Source organism: Microcaecilia unicolor, chromosome 1 (genome assembly GCF_901765095.1).
Source record: "Microcaecilia unicolor chromosome 1, aMicUni1.1, whole genome shotgun sequence".
Lineage (NCBI taxonomy): Eukaryota > Metazoa > Chordata > Amphibia > Gymnophiona > Siphonopidae > Microcaecilia > Microcaecilia unicolor.
This window is the reverse complement of record NC_044031.1, coordinates 367,920,239-367,947,158: the sequence shown is the minus strand read 5'-3', so window position 1 is coordinate 367,947,158 and position 26,920 is coordinate 367,920,239. Positions and strand designations below refer to the sequence as shown.

The 26,920-nt window shown below is 43.9% G+C and overlaps 1 protein-coding gene across 1 annotated transcript in view; it reads left to right on the top strand.

The window, feature by feature from the left end:
- Positions 1-26,920, top strand: part of LOC115474434 (NFX1-type zinc finger-containing protein 1-like) — a 303,411-nt gene that overhangs the window by 115,403 nt on the left and 161,088 nt on the right. Inside the window, 1 exon segment of the mRNA XM_030209896.1 lies at positions 9,129-9,176. Coding sequence (XP_030065756.1) covers positions 9,129-9,176 — 48 coding nt within the window.

Sequence of the window (26,920 nt, the reverse complement as noted above, 5' to 3'; positions counted from 1 at the left end):
CCCCCAACTACCCCTTCCCATGCCCTCCCTCTTCTGCTTCTGACCCCTACCTCCCCCCCTGCTCCCCTCTGCCGTCCCACCCCTCCCCCATTCCTTATCCTTCCCTTTATTGTCCCTCCCATCTCTGTGTCCCAACCCATCTCTCTCTCTGGATGGGTAATCGGGGTTTCCGTGCCTCCGGGCCCCAACTCTAGCATAATCATGGCAGCCCCTCCATAAACAAGCTTGGGCATCAACCCCTGAATCCCTGCGTGGGATCTTTACTATATTGTAACTAACACTCCAACATAGCAATAAACATATGATACATTACATTAGGTAAATTATTTCTCTTTCTCTCCTCTGTCAGGCCTGTTTTTCTTGTCTTCCAAGTCCTCCACGTGGTGTTGTGCTGCAGAGACTGTGCTGCAAATCTTCCATTTGCCTTCACTCTTGATTTTAAGTACCGCAGGGTATATGAGCATGAACGGCACTTTCATTTCATGGAGTCGCTGACACCATGGAGTAAATTTTTTCCTCTGCTCCTGCAGTGCTGCCGAATAATCCTGGTAAATTCGGACTTGGTGTCCATTGTATTTGAGATCCTGGCGTTTTTGTCTATAGCCTTGCAAGATTTCTACTTTGTGCACATAGTTGTGCACTTTGACTATAACTGTTCTCGGGCTTTCCTTTCCCTCTTGATATCTTCCCACCCGGTGGGCCCGTTCCAAACAAATCTTGCCCGCGTGGTCAGATAACGCAAATTCTTCTGCTAGCCACTTTTCCAACACAGACGCTAGCGCTTGGTCTGGGACCGCTTCTGGGAGGCCCACCAGCCGCAAATTTCCCCTTCGCGACCTGTTCTCTAGGTCATCGAGTTGAACCTTCAGCCGCTCCACGTTTGCTGTAAGGTCCGTTACTTGGCGCGCGGTGGGGCCCGACGCATCTTCGACGTCTGAGACTCGCTTTTCAAGCTCACCCGTTCTCTGCACAGTGTCCGTGAGGAGCGACTCTAAGTTCGCGGTGCGTACACATAGTTGGTCTAGCTTTTGCGCCATCACCTCCTCCATCACGTCTCTGAGCTGTTTTAACTGCTCCTCTGTGAACGCGGCGTTCCCGCTCAGCGTCGGGCCTTCCTCCGCACCACCCGCTGCCTTGGGTTTGTCTTTTTCTTTTTTCGTGCTTCTGCTGGTCATCGCTCTTGCTGGAGTGCTCAGAAACTTTTCCATAAAGGTTCTCCGCTATATTCTAATGTTTAAGGGCTCTTGCCTTTTAATATAATCGTTTTAATTTCAGATTTCAGGGGTCAGGGCCTCGGAGCTCACGAAACCACGTCTGCCTCCTTTCAGAGCATCACGTGACCCCCCCACAATGCTTCTTTTAATTCTCCACAAAACTTAAAACTTGATAGATACATTTACATATCTTTATACATCTCATAGTGTTGCTTCATTTTATTGTTTAGTTCTTTACCTAAAGGCACTTAAACAGCCTTATTTAAGAGTGGAGGAATAGCCTAGTGGTTAGTGCAGCAGACTTTGATTCTGGAGAACTGGGTTCAATTCTCATTGCAGCTCCTTGTGACTGTGGGCAAGTCACCTAACCCTCCATTGCCCCAGGTATAAATAAGTACCTGTATATACTATGTAAACCGCTTTGAATGTAACGTAGTAGATGACGGCAGAAAAAGACCTGCACGGTCCATCCAGTCTGCCCAACAAGATAAACTCACATGTGCCATTTTTTGTGTATACCTTACCTTGATTTGTACCTGTCTTTTTCAGGGCACAGACCATATAAGTCTGCCCAGCACTATCCCTGCCTCCCACCACCAGCTCTGGCACAGACCGTATAAGTCTGCCCTGCCTCCCACCACCAACTAAGCTTCTGGGGATCCCTTCCTTCTGAGCAGGATTCCTTTATGTTTATCCCACACATGTTTGAATTCCGTTACCGTTTTCCTCTCCACCACCTCCTGCAGGAGGGCATTCCAAGCATCCACCATTCTCTCAGTGAAAAAATACTTCCTGACATTTTTCTTGAGTCTGCCCCCCTTCAATCTCATTTCATGTCCTCTAGTTCTACCGCCTTCCCATCTCCGGGAATGTAGTTGCAACAACCACAGAGAGGCAGTATATCAAGTCCCATTTCCTTTTCCCTTATTTAAGACAGAAATTGCTTTTCTTGAGGCTATTGTTTCTTCTTCCCAGATTACTAGGGTGTTTGAAGATCTTTGATTTATTTGGCCAGAGCAGATTTTCATATTAAAGTAGGTGAGATTTCAGAACGTTCTCTCTATTCAGTATAACAAAAGCCAGTTTTTCTTTGTCAGCAATTTACAGTGCTCGATGTTAGGTTCACAGACAGTCTCTTTTGAAGTAGGAAAGTTGAGATGCTCTGATAGATATGTAGTCATTCAGTGGAACTGCTTATTCTATTTATATTTTGTACATTTATATCTTGAAACAAGGTAAAATAGTTTTAAAGTCCATTATCTGTTATCTAATGGCACTTCTGTTCACTAGAGACATTGATCTAAAGACTGTATTTCAGTTCTATGAGATTATTTGGAAGTTTAATTGATGGGGGAGCTACACAGGATTTCTTTTTGTACATATAGTTTTTTGGACTTTCTAACCAGCCAAAAACACAGTCAAACTTTCTGTCAAGGAAACAATATCATTATGATTGTAGATATCAACTTACATCTTGAAAATGCTGCTAATCTATACTAAGCAATTCCTTGATTTCCTTTATGTCTGGCAGTTCTCATTCTTCAGTGGAGTGTCCTTCCACAATCAAAGGACATCAGCTAGATTTATTAACAACCAAATTTACAGACGTTATTAACTTACATATATTTGTGGTCCCTGATACCTTTGTTAGTTCATATTAGCCTTTCTTTCAAGCTAAACTGGAAAGAATCCACCCATTTATCTAAGCCTACTATCACATGACATACCTTCAAAACCAGAGGTAAAATTGACCCCTCAAAATTTTGGTCAAACGAACAATTTAGTAACTTTTCTCTAATCCATCTACTGATTTCATCCAACAATGGAACAACACTTGCAAAACTGTTCTAGATGAAATTGCATCAATTACAAACAAATCCCAACCAAAAAAAGAAGTTAACTCCATGGTTTAACAAAGAACTCCTACTAATGAAACGTAAATATAGAAGAAAAAAAATTTGGATCAAAAATAAATCTAATGAACAATGGACTAATTGGAAAAAACTTCTAAAATCATACAAGAGCATAATCATCAAACCAAAAACCACTTACTATTCAAAACTTATAGGCAAAAAAAAACAAACCAACAGTTAAGCCACAAAACCTTTACCCACTAGTAAATAAGCTGTTGAATACTCAACCTGTAACTACTACAAATGAACCCACTTCAACAGCTGATCAATTGGCGTCATGTTTCGAGCAGAGAATAACTAAAATCAGACAAAAACTAAACTCCCTAACATCAATGGATCATTTTCTTAATCTATATGATCCTTCACCACTATGCTCCCAAGCAGACAGAATCTGGTCAGTCTTTCACCCACTTACAACTGATCAAGTCAAATGCACTCTTCACAAATACACTAAATCACAATGAAGCTCATTTTCAAAGCACTTAGCCTCCCAAAGTTCCATAGAAACCTATGCAACTTAGCCTCCCAAAGTGCTTTGAAAATATGCCTCAATGTCTACTTGATAACTGCCTAGTTACTTTCTCAAATCACATCATAATTTACTCATAAGCTATTTGCACTCAAACATAAATGTCATGTCATCTCAGGGCTTATTCCCCCCTCAAAATGGCAACATTATTTTGACTCCCATATCAAAGAATACCCAAACTAGCCTGTGTAGTCTCTAACTACAGACCAGCGGCTTCAGTCCCATTATTGTTAAAGGTAAGGTGGGGGGGTAATCACTCACCAACTAATCTGGTTTTAGACCTTCTCACAGTACTGACACTGTTCTCACCACCCTCCTACCTAAATTTAGACGAGAACTTAGCTTTTGTAATAAAATATTAATACTCCAATTTGATATGTCCTTTGACACTGTTGATCATAATATCCTTCTAAACATCCTTTACCATTACGGAATCTATGGAACTGTGTTAAAATGGTTCTCAGGCTTCCTAAATCTAGATCATACCAAGTGAAACAATCAGGTACAATTTAATCAGCATGGTCCCCTGTTTGTGGAGTGTCCCAGGGCTCTCAATTGTCCCCCATCCTATTTAACATCAAGTTGATTCCATTAGGCAATTTACTGCAGAAAAATGGTCTCCCAACATTCATTTATGCAGACAGTGTTACCATATATATTCCATTCACTAAAGAAAAAAATGAAGTTTCTTAATTGTCTAGACCCAGACCCTAGCACCTGCCCAGCAGACAGAACTTGGACCAACTTGGACCAACAATATCAGAGGCTATTATTTCCCAAACGCTCAAAAAAAATTGCCAAATCTCATTGCAAACTTGACATATGTCCAAACAACCTTATGACATCTGCTCCTCAACAATTCATAACAGACATAACGAAACACTTGCATTATATGCTACAAAATGGAATATTCCCGAAGGAGAAAGGAAACATTCTACTCACCCCCATACCCAAAGACGCAAAGAAAAGTGCCAGTGAACTAACTAACTACAGACCGGTAGCATCCATTCCCTTAATAACCAAACTAACGGAAGGACTGGTGACCAAACAACTCACAAACTATTTAAATAAATTCTCAATACTCCATGATTCTGTCAGGATTTCGATCAAACCACAGTACTGAAACAGTACTAGTTACCCTCATGACCAAATTCAAAGAAATGATTGCATCTGGAAAGAACATACTTCTTCTCCAATTCGATATGTCAAGCGCTTTCGACATGGTTGATCATGGAATACTACTACACATCCTTGACTACTTTGGAATTGGAGGTAACATTCTAAACTGATTTAAGGGATTCCTAACCACACGATCATACCAAGTGACATCTAACTTGAATACCTCAGCCCCATGGATACCAGAATGCGGAGTCCCACAGGGATCTCCCCTTTCGTCGACTCTATTCAACTTAATGATGATACCCTTGGCTAAGCTATTATCAAACCAAAACCTCAACCCATACATATTTTTATTTTTTTTATTTTAGTTACATTTGTACCCCGTGCTTTCCTGCTCATGACAGGCTCAATGCGGCTTACATATACAGGTACTTATTTGTACCTGGGACAATGGAGGGTTAAGTGACTTGCCCAGGGACAATGGAGGGTTAAGTGACTTGCCCAGAGTCACAAGGAGCTGTGCCTGAAGTGGGAATTGAACTCAGTTCCTCAGTTCCCCAGGACCAGAGTCCACCACCCTAACCACTAGGCCACTCCTCCACGCAGATGATGTAACGATCTACATCCCATTCAAACAAGATCTAACGGAAATTTCCAATGACATTAACCAAAGTCTCCAGATCACGCATTCATGGGCGGACGCATTTCGGCTGAAACTCAATGCAGAAAAAACTCAATGCCTAATACTCACCTCTCAACATAACAAGAACAAATTCACCGCAGTTAACACACAAAACCTGAACCTTCCAATCGCAGACACCCTAAAAATTCTCGGCGTTACCATCAACCGGTACCTAACACTCTCAAGTGTTAGGTACCGGTTGATGGTAACGCCGAGAATTGAGAGCCATGCAAGAAACATAACCAAGAAGATGTTCCACTCAATGTGGAAATTAAAAAGAATAAGACCTTTTTTCCCAAGGACTGTTTTCCATAACCTGGTACAATCAATGGTGCTCAGTCATCTAGACTACTGCAACGCACTCTACGCCGGTTGTAAAGAACAAATAAGAAACTTCAGACAGCCCAGAACACGGCAGCCAGACTCATATTCGGTAAAACAAAATATGAGTGCTAAACCCCTACGAGAAAAGCTGCATTGGCTCCCTCTTAAAGAACGCATCACGTTCAAAATATGCACCCTGGTCCACAAAATCATTCATGGAGATGTCCCAGCCTATGTGTCAGACCTAATAGACTTACCACCTAGGAATGCTAAGATATCATCCCGCACATTCCTCAACCTTCATTTCCCTACTTGTAAAGGGCTAAAATACAAACTAATGCACGCGTCAACCTTTTCCTACTTGAGCACACAATTCTGGAACGCGCTGCCGCACAACTTAAAATCGATCTATGAACTGACAAACTTCGATTATGCCCCTCCACGTGTAGGGTAATGAGGAAAAAGCAGACGTGCTAAACAAATACTTTTGTGTTCATGGAAGAAAATCCAGGAGAAGGAACATAGGCCCCGATGCACAAAGGCAGCCATAAAATTTGGCTGCCTCGTTAAAATTTAGTGAATTGCTGCATGGATCTCCTTTTGTGCATCCTTGCTGTTTGTGAGTTCGAGCTGTCAAATGGATTTGACAGCTCTGATGTACTGGACCTCCCCAACCCCACACTTAAAAAAAAAAAATTTCCCTGATGGTATAATGGACCACGACCTCCCCACAACCCCCAAACCTTTTAAAAACATTTTCCTGGTGGTTCAGTGGACCATGACCCCCGAACCTTTTAAAAACCTTTTCCCTGGTGGTCCAGTGGATCGAACTCCTTCCCCTGCACTTGCACATGCAGAGGGTCAACCTCCCGTACTCGACCCCCTGCCCTGCTCCTCCCTGTACCTTTATAACAAGGTAGAGGCAGGAGGGCAACAGTAATGGCTCCAGCCCGGAACAAAATGGTGGCGCCCAGGCCCTGCTCAGTGCATTCTGGGATGCACTGGGTGGAGCCAAACACCACAGAGAAGAAGTGGGAAACTATAGGACGGTAAGCCTCACTTCAGTAATGGAACAGTAATGGAAGTGCTGCTGAAGGAAAAGATAGTGAAAAGAGGCATAAAGTGGGTTAGACTGCACTAGGCACTAAGGGTCTTTTGAACTATATCCATCCCAAGGGACAGGTGCAGAGTCTAAATCGAAGTGCTCAAGATAGTGATATTACTAACCAAATGTATGTATTATCCTGTCAGATAATGGAGTTCTTTCTTTTCATACTTTTAATTTGTAAAATGTCTAGATGGGTTCCAATGTGCAGTTTATCAAGAAATAACAAACTTGAAACTTGAACCTAAAAACAAAGGGCCCTGTTTACTAAGGTGAACTTGTGTTTTTAGCGCGTGCTAATACTAGAGATACCCATAGAAATATATAGGTGTCTCTAGCGTTAGCGCGCACTAAAAATGCTAGCGCGCCTACAGCAAGGCTTAGTAAACAGGGCTCAAAGTTTGGGGGATAACCCTCATGGAGTTGCAGGTACATTCTTGACCACTTATCTGGACTAGTGCCAGTGCATTTTTTCTAGCAAAAAAGGTGCCGGTACTCAAATGCTAGGCCACCCTTCAAGGGTGGGGTGATCACTGAGGGATCCACCCCACAATAGCCAGGCCCCCTGCAACCAGTTACAGAATCTATGACAAGGCAGAATTGGTGTGTAGAGCCTGAGCTCTTTCATTAAAACTTGGGGTCCTTGGGTCAATTTTAGCAGACAATGGAAAAGGTGCCGGTACTCAGTACCCCCATGTACCCCCACAAAAAAAGCCCTGATTAGTGCTGTCCTGTTCATGAAGGAAAATGATTCATCAATTCGTTTTTGGCAAATCGATTTGTTTAAAAAAAATCCTGATAGTTCGATTTGCCCCCCACCCCCGCCATCACATACCTTTTTAAACTGACGATCTTTTCCAGCAGTGAACAGGAGCAACCATCGAGTATACTGTGCTCTCATGGGCCCCACATCCTTCCCAGTGCATGACTTCCTGTTTCTGCAGAGGTGGGAATACGCCAGAGGGAAGGCTGTGGAGCCTGGGGGGAGCAGTGTGCTCGTTTGCTCCTGTTTGCTGCTGGAGATGAACAACAGTTTAAAAGATACTTGGGGGGGGGGGGGGGGCAGAGTCGGGCTGCTGCTTAAAACAAACATCTTAGGTAAGGAAGATCTATGTAGTGATGCCTTAAGTTAGTAGCACTTAGGTTGCAACTTCATCTGCGATGCCTATATTTCCTCTAAACTAGGATATAGCAAACATTCCCAAATAACCACCTGCTCTAGGAGGATAAATGGCTTAATTTTGCAAATAACAGGACAGTAATAAGCAGAACATTCATTCCTCGTCTTAGGGGTTTTGTGTGTGTATTGGGGGGGGGGGGGTAATAATTCACGCTCGAGTGCCTCATTCCCCTCTCTGGAATTTTCTCTGGCCAGTGCTTTGAAAGTTTGCAGATGAGGCACCATGTGCTCGTGTCCAACAAACACTCCCGGTCTAGGACTCTGGAGTTTGCCAAAAATTTGCCAGGTACATCTTAACTCCCCTTGGCATTCCTGAGATTCTCGTTTTCCCTCTACGAGTTTGTGCTCGTCTTCTCTAGTATTTATATTTAGTGGATTTCTCTGACTCGCTGCTGCTAAATCAGAATTCAGCCTAACACTTGGGCTCTTACAGATGTTAAAACCTGTTCTGTAGTGATGCCTATTGGCAGATATCACCCCAAGAGACTTGCAGAGAGCAGAAGTCAAACTAGGGGGAAAAGACTTTAAATTAGAAAATGATTTTCAGCAATGGCACATTTACTGGGGTCTCCTGGAAACTAGGAAAAGGGAAAGACATGCTTTCTGGAAGGGTCTGGCCCTTCTATTTCAGCTAAGCTGAATTGAATAAAAAAAACCCAATTCATATGAGCAAATCAAATTGAAAACTTTTTGACTGAATCTGACAGCACTAATCTGAACAGACTGGATGGTCATGTTGGTTTGTCTTCCGTGATATGTTACTATATTAAATAAATGAGGCTTGAAAGTCGAGCACCATGCAAATTCCACATTTGCCAGCCACCAGTGAATGTATAACTTTTATTTATTGTATTTGATTTACTTCCCTTCCAATACAAACCAATCAAAGCTTTGAATATTGATCCCCAAGAGTATATATTAGCTAGTATTATTGCTGCTGTTGCATCTATGTTTGATGAGCAATACTACTCTATTTAGAGCTGTTTCGTAATTTGGTGTACTGTTCAGTTTCCAGTTTAACACTTATACATTCTTAACACGTTTGTTTTGTTCTTTTAAAAGATCTGCCACCTGAACTTTTGGAACTGAGTAACATGGTAGAACAAAATGGTAAGAGTGCCTAAATTGCATTGTTTAACTGATTAATGATCCAGGAACAAAATATCTATTGATAATTAGTCCCTCAAATAGAAAACTTCCACCAGGGTATTAATTGATGGTGACTTGTCAGTTGATGTTTTGTCACAAGAGGAATATTGTTGCTAGGAACTAAACTGCTTTTCTTTTACTGTATTAAAAGTAGAGGAGAAACAATATGAAATGCAAATATTTATGAGCCCATATAGTGACATACTGAATCTTAATAAAGAGAGTTTATTTATTTAAACAAATTTCTAGTCCACTCATCCACAATATTGAGCAGATTACAGTAAAAACATAAGACATAAAGTACAGGTTTAGCTTTGGCCAGTCAGTGGAAGGTGCTATATCCACCTTCCTTGACTAAATGGCTATCTAAACTTGGATATCTCTTTCTGGTTTCCCTTTGTGACCCACTGCTTCTACTGATATTGTTTTCTACTTTTGTCTGTGATCACGTTGTGGGGTGGTTGACCTGTTGCCTTTCTCCCATGTTTGTTCCTTCATTGGGGGGGGGGGGGGGTGGATGGGGTATGGGTGGGATAGGGGATGCATGTTTATGGCTAAATACTTTTAAATGATTAGAGGTAGCGTTTAGTGATATGTTTGCCATATTCCTCTGTTTTATTTTGCAGCTGTTCTTTGCACTTTATCATTGTGGATTATTGTTCTGGTCACTTACATGTTTGCTCTGCTGTGTAATTATGCTCATTTTATTGTGCCTTCTCTTTGGGAATTTAATACAGACCATTACAAAAAAAAAAAAAAAAGGTACGTGACCTTAACAATAACACTTAGAACAACAAGATTAAATCAAACATTGAACAAATAATTTCAGCTCAAACTGCAGGGAACAGTTATAACATCATTTGGCATTATGTCAATTAGAACTGAGTGCAAATTGAAAACAATGTGCCTTCACCTTTTTCCTAAAGGAGAACAAATCCTTCTTGACTTTATGGTACTCTACTTGGGTGGGGTGGATTATAAATGCAGTAAATAAATTAAGTTGCATTAAGCAGCTGTTTGAGTTTTACTGCACAGGAGCATAAAGTGCAATTCAGTAGCTGGGCACTTGCATTTCCACATGTAAATTTACAAAATACTAGCCCTTTCATGGATAAGTATACACTTGGCACCTAAGTGCTGTTCTGTAAGAGCATAAGTGGCAAAACTTCTAAATGCAAGTGGGGCCTTACACATGGGCAGGACAGGGGCAGAACCAAGGAGGTTTAATTGACGGGAAATGGCGGGAGCATGCTTGGCCCATTATCTAGCCTGAAGCCAGTAGGCGGAGCTTGCAACCATACAAAGTAATGTATTTTGAGTGTGTCAAGGTGGCAGCAGCACGTACGGGAGCAAGTAAACCTCTTGGGCGTAGATGGCTTCATCCGACTCCTATCAATCAAACGTCCCATTTACTACTACTACTATAAATCATTTCTATTTACACACATTAACTTAACAGAATTCTGTAATCTGCATTTATGCATCTGCAGTTACTGTGGGTTCATAAATGTAAGGTGCCCCCATACCAGGTTATGCTAGTATACAATTATAGAATAGGCTCTCACCACATGCCTTCAAGGCATCTTAAGGGAGGTGTCTAGTTATAGAATTGCCTTCTTAGCGTAGACCCACACAAACAGCTTACGCACTGATCTGGCATTAGCATGGGTAGATGCAGGTCATGGGCCAAAAAGGAGCAGAGAATAGGAGAGGCCAGTGATAGAGAGGCTGCATTTAACGCCACCTCAAGAGATGGTATTAAGTGCAGCTGTGCTACTAGCAGTCTGGTGGTAAAACCACGGCCCTGTAAGGTAGGACTCCAAATCCTCTCAGTGAAAGCCCAACCCCCTTCCACCTAAACATAACCACTCCACTCTAGGATTAAAATAGTGTAAGAGCTGTACCTCTATTCTCCCTGTGATATGATTCCATCCCTCCGAGCTCCTCCGCTGGTGCAAAGCCCTTTCCCCCAACTCCATCCCTCCCTCTGGTCTGACTACTCCCAAGATTTGCCTGGGGTTATCTCCGGTTGTCTAATGGAATTGGTGGGACTAGTCCCCCTCCTCTCCTGCCCCATCTGGCTCCAAGTTTCAAAGGAGAACCAGTGACCCCCTAGCCTGCCAGTACTCGGCATATTTGTGTTACTGAAATTAGAGGTTCCAGCTGCTGCTGGTGGCCTGGTGGTGCCACAGCTACAACTCTGCCTCTCTGGGTTTCTTCAGCTGGGGCTGCTTGAGGATCCTTCCAACAGCAGTATAATTTGAATTTTGGTGGAGGGGGAGACATGGACAGGGCAAAAGGAAAGCAAGTTGCGCAAGAGGGGTGAAGTAGAGGAAATGGATGCAGTGCTGAAAAAGGGGAATAAAGGCAGGAATACTGGGGGGGAAAGGCAAAGGAAATGGGTGCTAGAAAAAGGGATAGGAGAATAGGAGGGAAGATGCAGGGGAGGGAGAGGAGATGCAGAGGAAATGGGGGCTAGAGAAAGGAGAGAGAGGCAGGAGGGTGGATGTTGGGGAACAGGTCAACTGGGTAGGAGAGAGCAAGTATCATCTTTAGTGTTATTGTCAGTGCTTGATTAAGTGCGGGGTTTTTCTGGTTACTCTAAAATTAGCAACGGTGAAGCTGATGTTGAAGGCTGATATGTTTGATCCACCAAATTTGTAACTCTAGACCAATTTCTATACTTCCAGTGGTTGGGTAAATTATTGAAAATTTGATATTACAGCAGTTAGAGTATGTTGAACACATTCAGGGATTCAATCCTTTTCAGTATGGGTTTTAGAAGAGCACATAGTGTGGGAACATTGCTGTTGTCATCAGTAGATGAGCTTAGGAGGGAGTTGGGTAAGGGGAAAGATTTTGTTTGATATTGTTAGATATCTCATCTGCATTTGATACTGTTAATTTTTTCAGCAGCAGAAAAACATATCTTGATTGCATATGCAAGGTACAGTGGCTGCATGGTTCTGGTCTCATTTGTCTGGAAGATGAAGAAAAGGATGCCGCCACTTTTGTAGAGAAGGCCAGACGATATTTAATATTTGATATAAACAGTGTATTTACAATTTTTCTGCATAACTCAATGGGCTAGTGCAGGAAGCATTTCTTGATAAGCGATATACAAGCCAGAATGAATGATTAAAACAAAGCAATGTACAGCAGAGAGAAAAATCAGAGTGCTTAAAGCAATGCTATAGACAGACAAAGAGAAATTCAAAAATGCTTGCTTCCTCTTTGTTTTCCCTCTAGTTTTATACCGGGCCTCTGACTAATTCTCTCATACAACATTCCTGTGCAAGTCTCTGAATACCACAAACTGTTAATCATGTGCAGAACATCTGCTTTCTATTACCCCCCTACCTTCTAGCCCACAGACTTTCTGGAGCTGTGCCTTTTTGGCTGATGTGGGCCCCATCATGTCCCAGGAGATTTTAGTGTTGAAACAGCTAGCTCTGCATGTTTTTTTGAAGCATTCCACTCCAATTTTTTATGCTTTTATTCAACATTTTTATGCTTTTATTCAACATCCTCCCTTTTGAGGCCTGGTATTCCAGGACTCAAACATCTGTTTCAGCTTCAGTCTGTTTCTTCACCTCCCTTCTAAATCTCCTCCCCCCTTGTTTGTGGCATTCAGTTTCTGCACGCTTTTTCAATATTTTTGGCTGACATATTAAAGTTCTATTTATTCTGAATTTCAGTTATCATTGTTATTTTAAAAACATCCTGGCACATCTTTGCAAACATGCTAATACATGTTGCATTAAACAGATTCAATTGTACTAGGGTACAAAATTTATATTTCCTTTGAATACAGACAGTGAGTTTCATCAAAGGGGAATACACTGTCATTCTTGCTTTTCATATAAAAACAATTATAAGGATAATGCCTAATTGCATTAACTGATGTGATATTAAAAATTATACAAATTAAAAGCATAACATTCATTAAATCAGTTGTTACAACATTCTGCATGTAAGTGCACTTTATCGGGGGAATGTGTTCAGTTGTCATACTATTAATCAGACACCAACATGATGTCTGTGGGCACTTGTCCATAAGCAAGGCTTGCTTATAAATAGTCTCATTTGTCCAATGAAGTCCCTTACACAGGTATTATTGGGATAACAGACATGATTTTATCATCGTAGTCCCATATATCATAGCTGGCAAGGACAAGGATGATGTCAGTCAGTGGGCACATATGATACAATCAGTCAAATTCAACATCTTGGCCGCTGCAACAAGTCTATTATCATATGTGTTCATTGTCCATTAACAAACAACAACAGTCCAATACCATCATGTTTAGGGACATGATGTTTGTTTATTCTTTGTCCATTTCAATATTATTAGTTCGTCGAATATCTGATAAATGTATCCAAGAGGTATGACCTTCCAGACAGGCAGCGGTCTGAGTAAGGGCCGTGATAGCAAAAGGCCCTACATACACAGGATCCTTCCATGTTTTATGTGTAAAGTTCTTTCGCAGTACTAGATCACCTACTTTAAAAGCACAAACATCATTAGTAGTTCCTGCCTGTGATACTACATTTGTTCGGATCATATCACTTGTCAGGTTCAACATAGGTTGTAGCTTTTGCCAGTACTGAGCTGTGCTATCAGTACTTGCTGTCTGCATCGGGAAGAAATGACGTCCTGTCTGAATTTGGAATGGGGTCAATTTAGTACGCCCATTAGGTTGGGCCCTTATAACCATCAAAGCTAATGGTAACAAATCAAGCCAGGTATATGGTTTACCTGCTGTTTCCTTGTTTAAAGCCTTCAGTATACTCTCAATTTAGTTTTTAAAATACCATTGTAGCGTTCTACCAAACCATTTGAGGTGGGGCGATACACTGATACCTTTCTGTGTGTTAAACCCATAATCGTTGCCATTTCTTTCAAAACACTGTTATTAAAATGTGTCCCGTTATCAGAAATTATTCTAGATGGACACCCATGTCTTGGCATAATATGAGTTACCAGGCATTGTACCACTTCATGTGCTGTCTCCCTTTTACATGGAAATGCTTCTACCCACCTTGAAAAAGCATCCACCCAAACTAACAAATACCTTTTTCCCTGCACTGGAACAATCATATCAGTGAAATCGATATACCATTCTTTTGCTGGGCCTTCTGGTATTGGAAGTGTCCCAGGTGATATTTTAGGACCTCGTTTAGGTATGTTAATATTGCATACCATGCAATTCTGCACAACCTGTTGAATCAAGTTATCAATTTTCAAAGTCCAAAATCTTTGCTCAAATTGTTGCCTCATTGTTTCCTTATTCCAATGCATGGTTGCATGCCACTCAGCCAATACCTTAATCGCCTGGCTCATTGGCATGCAAGGTAATCCTTCTTCTGCATTAAACCATTCACTTCCCAATTTCATACATCCTCTCTTCAACCATTTTTCACTTTCCTGTCCCTCTGGCTGCCACATTTCAATCTTATCTACATTCGTAAGTGGCCCTTCCTGTGTCTGTCTAGTATTATACAAAATCTTTTCACTTTGCTTAACCACCTCCGTTGCTGCTGCATCAGCCATTGCATTACCTAGTGCTTCAAAGGTTGGCCTTTCAGTGTGGGCCGGGGTCCACACAACTGCAGTTTTTCTACCTTCATGTTCCCTTCTTGCCAAAATTTCAAACAGCAATTTCCAATATGTGTAATGTTGTAGATTTTTACCTGCACTGGTTATCATCCCCCTACGCTGCCATTTTAATATATGATACTGTAGTGAACTTGCAACGTAACCACTATCAGTATATATAGTGACATTTTGAGTCATATCAGTGTGTTGTAAGGCCGTAATAACGGCTAAAAGTTCAGCATGCTGTGCAGTATGATCAGGAGGGGTTTTATATTGTACTTGCATTATCTTTCTTAGATTCTCATCTACCTGCACGCAGGCAAAGCCTGCAACAGTCCTTTCACAAGCTCCATCTGTAAACCATATTAATCCATCAGATAAGGGTTCAAAAGTAAGACAATGAAATGTAGGGATTTCTATAGTATCAATCTCACCCTCTTGATCGACAGGAAAAAGCAGATCTATCTTATTTCTCTGTTCTTTAGTTAATGGTATTATTCTTATATCTTGTCCTAAAAGTACTGCTTGATATTTTCCAAATCTAGTGGCTGTCAATGCTGTTTGGCTAGGGCTCAACAGCGTTTTAATCGTATGGTTGGTATGTATTACAATAGGAACAAAAGGCATTTGTGCTCTCCATTTACCTACTGCAGCCACTATAGCTGTCAGTAACTTTGGTATTTCTTTATTTCCAAAATCTAAACACAATCCTAATTGAGACAACAAGTCTCTACCACACAAATTTACTGGGCAATCAGGTGCCACTAAAAAGGGTACCACAGCCTCCCTTGAACCGTGCGGTTGGCATTCCATGCGCACCAGAGTGGGTTCTGTTAGCCTTTTTCTTTGTTCTATCCCCGTAAATCCCACTGTTGTTCTATACTGATTTGAAAGTTTAACTCCCTGTGGTTTTGCACACAATACAGAGGTACTCGCCCCTGTATCTATCAAAAATCTCACAGGAGTTCCATATTTGCCAATTGTCAATGTAATAAAGGGCTCCCTTGTGTCTAATCTGAAAATCATTCCCTCTTCCTGACACTGGTCTGCTTCCAGTCAATAGCATTGGTCTGGAATATTCTGCCAAGTTGGAAAAGCATTTACAGTGCCTTGTCTCTGTACTGCAGCCCCTGGTCCCTGTGATTGCATCGCCGGCTGCTGTATTGCAGTCTGCGGGGCACTCACAGGTATCCCTACTACTTGTGGCATTAATCCTTGCTGCGTCTGCATTTGTACTTGGGGCATTCCTGCATTCTGATAACATTCTGAAGCATAGTAACCATATTGCTGACAAATCATATTGTTCAGATGTTATTAAAGATTTTAAATCACCTCTTTCCCTATTAGCCCTACACACAGAACTAAGGACTGTGACTAATTCAAGCCAGATGATCTCTTAACACTGCAGGAATCTCACTTAAAAAAAAGTCAAACAAAGTTAAATTGCAAAGACATTCCTCATAGAGAACTAGAAACAGAATAACACATATTTTTAAAATAAACAGAGATCACCTTATAAGACAAAATCAAACTTATTTGAATCTAATCTAAAACAATCTTTTAAAAGGAATAAAGAAAATTTCAGTTCTTCCTGACCTTTCTAACCTTTAACAGCCAAACACCCGAGAAATCAAAAACAGATGACATTCCTCAACCTTCAGGCTGAACCAAAGGCTGCTTTTTTTTTTTTTCTACATCTGCATCTTGCCCTGTTTGAACCTTATACAAATTTATACATTTTGTCAAATGTGCCGAAAAATCAGTTTTAGGGTTCCATTTATTTGCTGTTATGGCTGAAAAATCAATCGGGGTTGGATACATCACATGCAGAGCTGCAGAAAGAGCAGCCTTAATATTTCCTACGCCCGATGCTGCACACAGAGCTTTAAAATCCCCAATAGTTAATTGAGTTCCTGCTGTTGCCTGTTCTCTCCCATCTAATTCATTATCCCCTCCCTTTTCACTTTCTGAATCACTGGGGGGGTCATCAAGAGCCGAATACCCAGCGCATGGCACAGAGCGCTTTTGTTCCTTCTCCCATCCTGTATCCCTTACAGGGCATAAAGTCTCTCTCCTTGTATTACAGCCAGAATCATAAGGAGGAGGATTATTTCTTTTGTACATTTCTGCCTCTTGTTGTACCCTATCTACATCAGCATAAAACAGATCTGCTGGTAAAGAAAATAAATTCCAAATTGTAAGATGCTGTTCTAAGCTTTTCTTCTTTTTCTTATTTTCTTGTATATATGTCAGGAGAGATAATAATTTTGGACGATCAAACGATCCATACTGAGACCAGCTCAAAACAGAATCTTTTCCTTCATATTTGACCCATTTCTCATGTATTTTTTCAATCTGTTTTTTTTCTAATGGGAATAATTCTATGACATGCTGCAAAGGGGAGCATTTTTTTGAACTATCTAAATCTAAATACATAGCATATACAGGAGGCTTTTCTTTCTTATCTGCCCCTTTCCCTTTCATTTTATTCTGACTATTACAATTTCTCCTATAGAGCCACAACCTACAAAAATATACTAATGCACTTAAACAAAGAAAATATACAAAAAAGAAAACTACAAAGCTAAACAAATATACTCCTAATAAGTCCACAATGTAAGCTTACGTACGCGTCTTCTTATTTCTCTTTAGCAAGCTCAGGAGTTGTAGCCTGTATGTCCAGTTCAGTAGTTTGATCAATCCCACTTCAGCGGTACACAGTAATCAGGCGTAAACAACGCTTGCTCTCTCAAAATCCTGTAAAAAACTTCATTAACAACAAACACTTAATTAGTTCTTCGTCTCGCCTTCTCTTTTCCGTATGCGGCCTACTCCTACTCCTACTCCTGGCTGGCTCGCCACTTTGAAGAAAAGGATGCCGCCACTTTTGTAGAGAAGGCCAGACGATATTTAATATTTGATATAAACAGTGTATTTACAATTTTTCTGCATAACTCAATGGGCTAGTGCAGGAAGCATTTCTTGATAAGCGATATACAAGCCAGAATGAATGATTAAAACAAAGCAATGTACAGCAGAGAGAAAAATCAGAGTGCTTAAAGCAATGCTATAGACAGACAAAGAGAAATTCAAAAATGCTTGCTTCCTCTTTGTTTTCCCTCTAGTTTTATACCGGGCCTCTGACTAATTCTCTCATACAACATTCCTGTGCAAGTCTCTGAATACCACAAACTGTTAATCATGTGCAGAACATCTGCTTTCTATTACCCCCCTACCTTCTAGCCCACAGACTTTCTGGAGCTGTGCCTTTTTGGCTGATGTGGGCCCCATCATGTCCCAGGAGATTTTAGTGTTGAAACAGCTAGCTCTGCATGTTTTTTTGAAGCATTCCACTCCAATTTTTTATGCTTTTATTCAACATTTTTATGCTTTTATTCAACAAAGATAATGCAAGTGCATGGTAGGAGCTTACTTCTCTATTCAGCCTTTTAAGAGGATTCCACAAGGTCCTGCTTTATCTGCTCTACTTTTTAAATTAAAGAAGTCTGTAATAAATAATTAGAGACAATTCAAAAAAACAATTACAACAGCAAATGCAGACAAAAATAAACAGCAAAAAAGTATCATAAACCCCTAAATAATATTAAATAGAACACAATATAACAACTTCTATATTTTATAACAATTTTCTTGAAATAAAACCCCCAAACTCAATTACATTTAGAAGGAAGGGGAGAAAAAAAAAACAAACACCCCATACCTCCATACAATACTGTGCTTAAAAGGAACAATGTGAAATAAAAGGCTCCCAAATCACCTCCCATTTAGATAAAGTTTTACAACGAATAACCCTTAATCTTTCCATTTCACAAATATACCACAACTTATTCAACCTCTTAATCAAAGAAGGGACCTGAGGGGTCTTCCAGTAGGTACAGTGGTGGAAATAAGTATTTGATCCCTTGCTGATTTTGTAAGTTTGCCCACTGACAAAGACATGAGCAGCCCATAATTGAAGGGTAGGTTATTGGTAACAGTGAGAGATAGATAGCACATCACAAATTAAATCCGGAAAATCACATTGTGGAAAGTATATGAATTTATTTGCATTCTGCAGAGGGAAATAAGTATTTAATCCCTCTGGCAAACAAGACCTAATACTTGGTGGCAAAACCCTTGTTGGCAAGCACAGCGGTCAGACGTCTTCTGTAGTTGATGATGAGGTTTGCACACATGTCAGGAGGAATTTTGGTCCACTCCTCTTTGCAGATCATCTCTAAATCATTAAGAGTTCTGGGCTGTCGCTTGGCAACTCGCAGCTTCAGCTCCCTCCATAAGTTTTCAATGGGATTAAGGTCTGGTGACTGGCTAGGCCACTCCATGACCCTAATGTGCTTCTTCCTGAGCCACTCCTTTGTTGCCTTGGCTGTATGTTTTGGGTCATTGTCGTGCTGGAAGACCCAGCCACGACCCATTTTTAAGGCCCTGGCGGAGGGAAGGAGGTTGTCACTCAGAATTGTACGGTACATGGCCCCATCCATTCTCCCATTGTTGCGGTGAAGTAGTCCTGTGCCCTTAGCAGAGAAACACCCCCAAAACATAACATTTCCACCTCCATGCTTGACAGTGGGGACGGTGTTCTTTGGGTCATAGGCAGCATTTCTCTTCCTCCAAACACGGCGAGTTGAGTTCATGCCAAAGAGCTCAATTTTTGTCTCATCTGACCACAGCACCTTCTCCCAATCACTCTCGGCATCATCCAGGTGTTCACTGGCAAACTTCAGACGGGCCGTCACATGTGCCTTCCGGAGCAGGGGGACCTTGCGGGCACTGCAGGATTGCAATCTGTTATGTCGTAATGTGTTACCAATGGTTTTCGTGGTGACAGTGGTCCCAGCTGCCTTGAGATCATTGACAAGTTCCCCCCTTGTAGTTGTAGGCTGATTTCTAACCTTCCTCATGATCAAGGATACCCCACGAGGTGAGATTTTGCGTGGAGCCCCAGATCTTTGTCGATTGACAGTCATTTTGTACTTCTTCCATTTTCTTACTATGGCACCAACAGTTGTCTCCTTCTCGCCCAGCGTCTTACTGATGGTTTTGTAGCCCATTCCAGCCTTGTGCAGGTGTATGATCTTGTCCCTGACATCCTTAGACAGCTCCTTGCTCTTGGCCATTTTGTAGAGGTTAGAGTCTGACTGATTCACTGAGTCTGTGGACAGGTGTCTTTCATACAGGTGACCATTGCCGACAGCTGTCTGTCATGCAGGTAACGAGTTGATTTGGAGCATCTACCTGGTCTGTAGGGGCCAGATCTCTTACTGGTTGGTGGGGGATCAAATACTTATTTCCCTCTGCAGAATGCAAATAAATTCATATACTTTCCACAATGTGATTTTCCGGATTTAATTTGTGATGTGCTATCTCTCACTGTTACCAATAACCTACCCTTCAATTATGGGCTGCTCATGTCTTTGTCAGTGGGCAAACTTACAAAATCAGCAAGGGATCAAATACTTATTTCCACCACTGTAGCTAGTGTAACCCTAGCTGCTAACATAGCAAGGCAAACAAGCAGTGACTGAGATGTGGTTAGACCTGGAGGATTACCCGGAAATAGAAAATATTCAGGAGACCACCTAACAGGTCTTGAAAGCCAACACTGGAGCCTAGATTGAATCGCTTTCCAGAAAGCTCGCACCTTTACACAAGACCACCATTTTCTTGTCATCAAGCAGATGAATCCATTACGAATGGGTTGTGTCCATCAATCAGCAGGGGGAGATAGAGAGCACTGAAAAACCATAGTGCCTCGTGGCCAGCTAGCTCCATCTGCCTCTTCAGTATTCTCTATCTCCCCAGCAGGGTGGATGCAACTTATTCAGCTCCTTCAGAAATCTGCCTGGGGTGGCTCCTGTGCTTTTGCCAGTTGTAGCAGGGGTGTTGTGGCTGGTGGTGCCCACTTTAAAGACACATAGGTTCGCCCTTGCCCTGTCCCTATCTTTGCCCACGCTGTACTTTGTGGATGCAGGCAAATTGGTTTGTCCTTTCCCTGCCTTTCCCACGCTACTGATCCTCTGGAGTTGGAAATTTGCCTATTTCGCTGTTGCCTCTAACTTTCCTCACAGCGTTAACAACAAAAAAAAAAAAAGTCACGTCGCGCTTTGGCGCTGCAATTCCAGAAAAGAGGTTTTCTTCTGATTGTGCAGCATGACCGGAGCTCTGGGACTCGGTCTGGTGAGGTAAGAGCGTTTTGTAGCTCCTCCGGGGAGGGCCCGCATTCGGGACGGTTTTGGCGCGAATCTGCCATTTTCGACGATGGCTGCGGAGGTTGTTAAGCGCTGTTCCTGTTGTGGTAAGCGCAAATCAGCAGCAGGGCTCTGTAAATCGTGCTCTTCAGATGTCAGAGCCGGCACGAGTATGGCGAACGTTGTTTCTAACCGCTCAGTGGAGCTGGCAGCGGGCACCATTTTGGACACACAGCATGGCGCGACCCCCGCTGAAGCAGAGGGGTTTGAGCCTGGAGGGGAGCCTCGTGTGGAGGCTAACAAGAGAGATGCTTTCCCTGGACTGGAACCGGGTGACCAGGGTGAGCCATTCTTCCCTGAGTTTGTATTGCTGCTGCATAAAATATTCATGTTAAAAAGAGCTCTTCCACAGGGGTCTCATTCGGCCCTGCTACCTGTTTCCCCTCCAGTGGAGCCCGGCCTCGGATTGCCATCAGGCGCGTTTTCCCCTGACAGATGGCTGCAAGACAAGCGCAGAAGGGTAAATTCCCCTTCAGAGAGTGGCGCTCCCCCCCCCCCCCCCCCCCCCCCCGTGGTCGGGATGTGAGGATTCTGAGGGGTCTGGCAGGCCCTCGTGGTCTGAAGAGCCAGAGGAAGGTGCAGGATTGCCACCGGATCCAGATGATCCCTCCGCGGTGAGGATTTTCCACTACGATGAGCTGCCAGCGCTTATTTCTGATGCATTGCAGGTCCTCTCTATTGAAGATCCTGGGAGTGCCGAAGCCTTCTCTGGTAATCTGAGGATGGCAAGTACTAAGAAGCCTGCTCGAGCCTTTCCTTTGCATGATTCCATCCAAGAGATTATTTCGGCTCAATGGGCTGACCCCGAGGGGCCTTTGAAAGTCGCCAGGGCTATGGGGCAATTATACCCTCTAAGTGAGGAGCATTTGGCAAGCCTAGCAGTGCCTAAAGTGGATGCCCTAGTCACGGCTGTGACAAAGAGAACTACCCTCCTAGTGGAAGGAGGTGTTGCCCTGAAGGACATGCAGGACCGACGCCTAGAATCAGCTATGAAGCGGTCCTTTGAAATTTCAGGCCTATCCTTATGGGCTTCTGCATGCAGCTGTTAGGCTGCCCGAGCCTGCTTCGCTTGGTTGCAACAGGCAGTGGAACAGCCCGGAGATGGAGCGGAGCCGCTTTCTGAGGTGGCACCGCGGATGGAGTCGGCCTTGTCTTTCTTGGCTGACGCCCTTTATGATCTGGTCAGAGCTTCGGCTAAGCAGATGGCTGTGGCGGTGGCGGCTCGCCGCCTTCTGTGGCTACGGCATTGGGCAGCTGACATGGCCTCTAAGCAAAGGTTGGTGAAGTTGCCCTTTCAAGGCCTTCTCCTATTTGGTGAGGAGCTGGAGAAAATTGTTAAAGGCTTGGGGGATGCTAAACCCCAGCGCTTACCCGAGGATAGGCCGCGGCCTTCTTCCAAGGGTCAGGCGGTTCCCTCCTCTTACAGACCTCGCTTCCGTGAAGCTCGAAGGTACCCCCCGGGGCATTCTGCTGGGTTTACTTCACGTGCCCGTTTTCAGCAGAGGAACACCTTTCGCTCGGAGAAGCGTTCCGCAGCGACTGGCTCAAGGCCTGGAGTTCAAGGGCAACCCTCTCAATGTTGGTGCGCCGGCCCTCTCCTCGGTTTCTGTAATAGGAGGACGACTTTCCCTCTTTCTCGAGGAGTGGGCCAAGATGTCCTCAGATCAGTGGGTTTTGGACCTGATCTGAGATGGCTATAGAATAGAAATCAATGCCCCGGTGAGAGATGTGTTTGTGGAGTCCTGATGCGGTTCTGCCATCAAAAGGGCGGCGGTAGAGGAGACCTTGTAAGGCTTGATTCACCTAGGGGCGGTGTCCCCGGTGCCTCCCGCTGAACACGGCTCTGGCCGTTAATCCATTTACTTTGTGGTGCCGCGAAAAGGAGGGTCTTTTCGGCCCATCCTAGACGTAAAAGAAGTCAACAAGTCTCTGAGAGTGCGGCATTTTTACTTGGAAACCCTGCGCTCCATCATTGCGGCGGTACAGCCAGGAGAGTTTCTCACGTCTCTGGACCTGAAAGAAGCTTATTTGCACATACTATTTGGCCCCCGCACCAAAGGTTTCTGCGGTTTGCGGTGATGGGAAAACATTTCCAGTTTCGGGCCTTGCCTTTTTTTTTTTGTTACATTTGTACCCTGCACTTTCCCACTCATAGCAGGTTCAATGCGGCTTACATATTGTATACAGGTACTTATTTGTACCTGGGGCAATGGAGGGTTAAGTGACTTGCCCAGAGTCACAAGGAGCTGCCTGTGCCTGCAGTGGGAATTGAACCCCGTTCCCCAGGACCAAAGTCCACCACACTAACCACTAGGCCACTCCTCCACTCCTTCACTGCACTAGCCGCGTAGGCCTCGCCACAGCTCCCTGAACCTTTCCAAGTTAATGGTGGTAGTAGCTGCCTTTCTCAGGCGAGAGGGTATTTGGGTTCACCCGTACCTAGACGACTGGCTCATCAGAGTGGACTCTGCAGAAGAGTCATCATGTCACAGCCAGAGTGGTCTCAGTACTTCAATCTCTGGGCTGGGTCATCAATATAGCCAAAAGTCACCTGACCCCCCTCTCAATCTCTAGAATATTTGGGGGTCCGGTTCGACACAGCCTCGGGACTTGTCTTTCTACCCGAGCAAAGGCGGTGCAAGCTTCAGAACCAGGTCCGTCTGCTCCTGAGGATGCCTCGCCCACGAGCTTGGGACATAGTCCAGCTGTTGGGGTCAATGATGGCCACTTTGGAAGTGGTGCCATGGGCGAGAGCGCACCTGAGACCTCTGCAGTGTTCCCTGCTTCAAAGATGGTCTCCCATATCTCAGGATTACCAACGCAGACTCATGTGGCTCCCTGCGGCCCGGCTTAGTATGGAGTGGTGGCTCTCAGACAGCATGCTGCGGCGAAGAATGCCGCTAGCGCTCCCCGATTGGTGCCTGGTGGTAACAGATGCCAGCCTAAAGGGCTGGGTTGCACATTGCTGGGGAAGGCATGCCCAGGGTCTCTGGACACCCGAGGAGCTTGGAGTTGAAAGCGATATTCCAGGCGCTTCTGGCCTTTCAATTGACCCTGGAAGGATTGGCTGTTCTGTCGGACAACACGACAGCAGTGGCCTACATAAATCGACAAGGCGGCACTCAGTGCAGGGCACTGGCCGCGCAGATTTGCCATCTGCAGTTCTGTCAGCAGCTCACATTGCAGGTCAGAGCAACGTGCAAGCCGATAATCTAAGCAGGCATCAAATCGACCCAGCGGAGTGGGAACTGGCAGACGAAGTATTCTTTCAGATCTGTGCCAGGTGGGGGATGCCTGTAGCGGATCTTATGGCCTCAAGTCTTGTGCTTTTTCAGCAGACTGAGAGTTCCTCGCTCGGCAGGGTTGGATGCCTTGGCTCAACCTTGGCCTCAGGACCTCCTGTATGTGTTCCCTCCGTGGCCCTTGATAGGGCGAGTACTTCTGCGGATTCGGCTACACCAAGGAGAGGTAGCTCTCATTGGCCCAGGAGGCCGTGGTATGCGGACCTCCGGCGGATGCTGGTAGAGGCTCCCCTTCCTTTGTCTCAGTTACCGAATCTGTTGTCACAGGGCCTGGTGACCATGGAGGACGCCTGCCGCTTTGGTCTTACGGCATGGCTATTGAGAGGGCGCAATTGAGAGACGAGGGTTATTCCAGTAAAGTCACTTCCACTCTCCTACAGGTCCACAAGCGTTCCACTTCTGTGGCTTATGCGAGGATTTGGCACCAATTTGAGGCTTGGTGAGCTTCTAAAGCGATCACACCCATACGGGCGTCTGTCTCGCCGATACTTAACTTTTTGCAGGATGGTTTACAAAAAGGCCTTGCCTATAATTCCCTGCATGTTCAAGTGGCAGCCTTAGCATGTTTTCGAGGGAAGGTCGTTGGCCTCTCTCTGGCTGCTTGCCCGGATGTGGCACAGTTTCGCAGAGGGGTGCTTCGGCTCCTTCCTCCCGTGTGGGCTCCGTGTCCGGCCTGGAACCTGGGGTTAGTTTTAAAGGCCCTTCAGTGTTCGCCCTTTGAGCCGCTTAGGCGAGCTTCGGAGAAGGATGTGACCCTAAAGACTGTCTTTTTGGTGGCCATTACATCGGTGAGATGGGTGTCTGAGCTCCAGGCGCTGTCCTGTCGAGACCCATTTCTGCAATTCTCAGAGTCCGGAGTTATGGTACGTATGGTGCCTTCTTTCCTGCCTAAGGTGGTTTCAGCGTTTCACCTAAACCAGCCTATTTTCTTGCCTTCCTTTTCCAGAGAGGAGTTTCCAGAAGCCTTTGGGCAATTGCACCTCCTTGATGTGCGAAGGGCTCTGTTGCAGTATCTGCGCATGTCAAATTCCTTTAGGACCTCTGATCACCTTTTTGTTCTGTTGTCAGGTCCGCGCAGAGGGTCTCCAGCTTCTAAGGCCACTATAGCCCGTTGGCTCAAGGAAGCTATTTTTTTCAGCATATCTGCTGTCTGGCCGGCCTCCGCCTGAAGCCTTTAAGGCACATTCCACAAGAGCGATTTCCTCTTCTTGGGCGGAAACTGGAGCACTCTCTCTTCAAGAGATATGTAGTGCAGCTACTTGGACTTCTAAGCTCTTGTTTGCCCGACATTACAGGCTGGATGTGGCTGCCAGGAGAGACACGCATTTTGGAGCACAAGTGCTGGCGCGTGGTGTGGCTTGTTCCCACCCTATCTAGGGATTGCTTTGATACATCCCATTCGTAATGGATTCATCTGCTTGATGACAAGGAAGTGAAAATTAGGTTCTTACCTTGGTAATTTTCTTTCCTTTAGTCATAGCAGATGAATCCATGAGCCCCTCCCTCAGTGGTTCATTGTGTGATTTATCACACAATGAACCACTGTTTTTCCTGTAGATATGTTCCCTCATTGGGAGAAGTTGGAAAACAGTCTTCAGGATTTCTGTTCTGTTAGAGGATGTTGAGTTCGTCCCTCTGAATTACTGCTCCTGTACTGGGGCGTACATCCGCTCTGAGGAAAGTTCATGTTATTATATTTGGCGGTGTACCACTGCTTTGGAAGCTTCAAATACTGAAGAGGCAAATGGAGCTAGCTGGCCATGAGGCACTATGGTTTTTTCAGTGCTCTTTATCTCCCCGTGCTGGTTGATGGACACAACCCATTCGGAATGGATTCATCTGCTATGACTAAAGGAAAGAAAATTACCAAGGTAAGAACCTAATTTTCCCATATGCCCCATAGTACCCCTCTTTTTTTTTTTTTTTTTTTTTAACTTTTATTGAATTTTTTAACATCACAGACAACACTGTCTTATTTAACTTCAAATACAGTACAAGAGCGTCCCTTTCCACTAAGATTCAAACACATAACATATCATATCCTGTATTCCCTCCACCAATCACTTCCTTTCCCCCCTACCCCGCCCCCCCCCCCCCCATGTTCCCCGGTGGCGACCATAGCAACTCTCTTTTCTGCTCATATGGCTCCCATATTTTCTGAAGCACTTGAATTTGCCCCATCCTCATCACAGTCAATTTAGACATCTGATAGATATACTCAACCTTATAGCCCACCTTTTGTAGAGAGGGCACCTCCAGCTGTTTCCATGCCCGGGCCAATTGTAGTTTGGCCGCAACAAAAATTTGAATAGCTAGCTTATGTTCCTGCACCCAGCACTCCTTAGGGCGCTCATGGAGCAAACAGTATTTCACCTGTCGAGGATATCTGCCCGTTCCTATTTCAGTGTATTATCGACGACGACACCCAGATCCTTTTCTTGGTCCATAATTCCTAACGTGGAACCTTGCATGACGTAGCTATAATTTGGGTTCTTTTTTCCCACATGCATCACCTTGCACTTGCTCACATTAAAC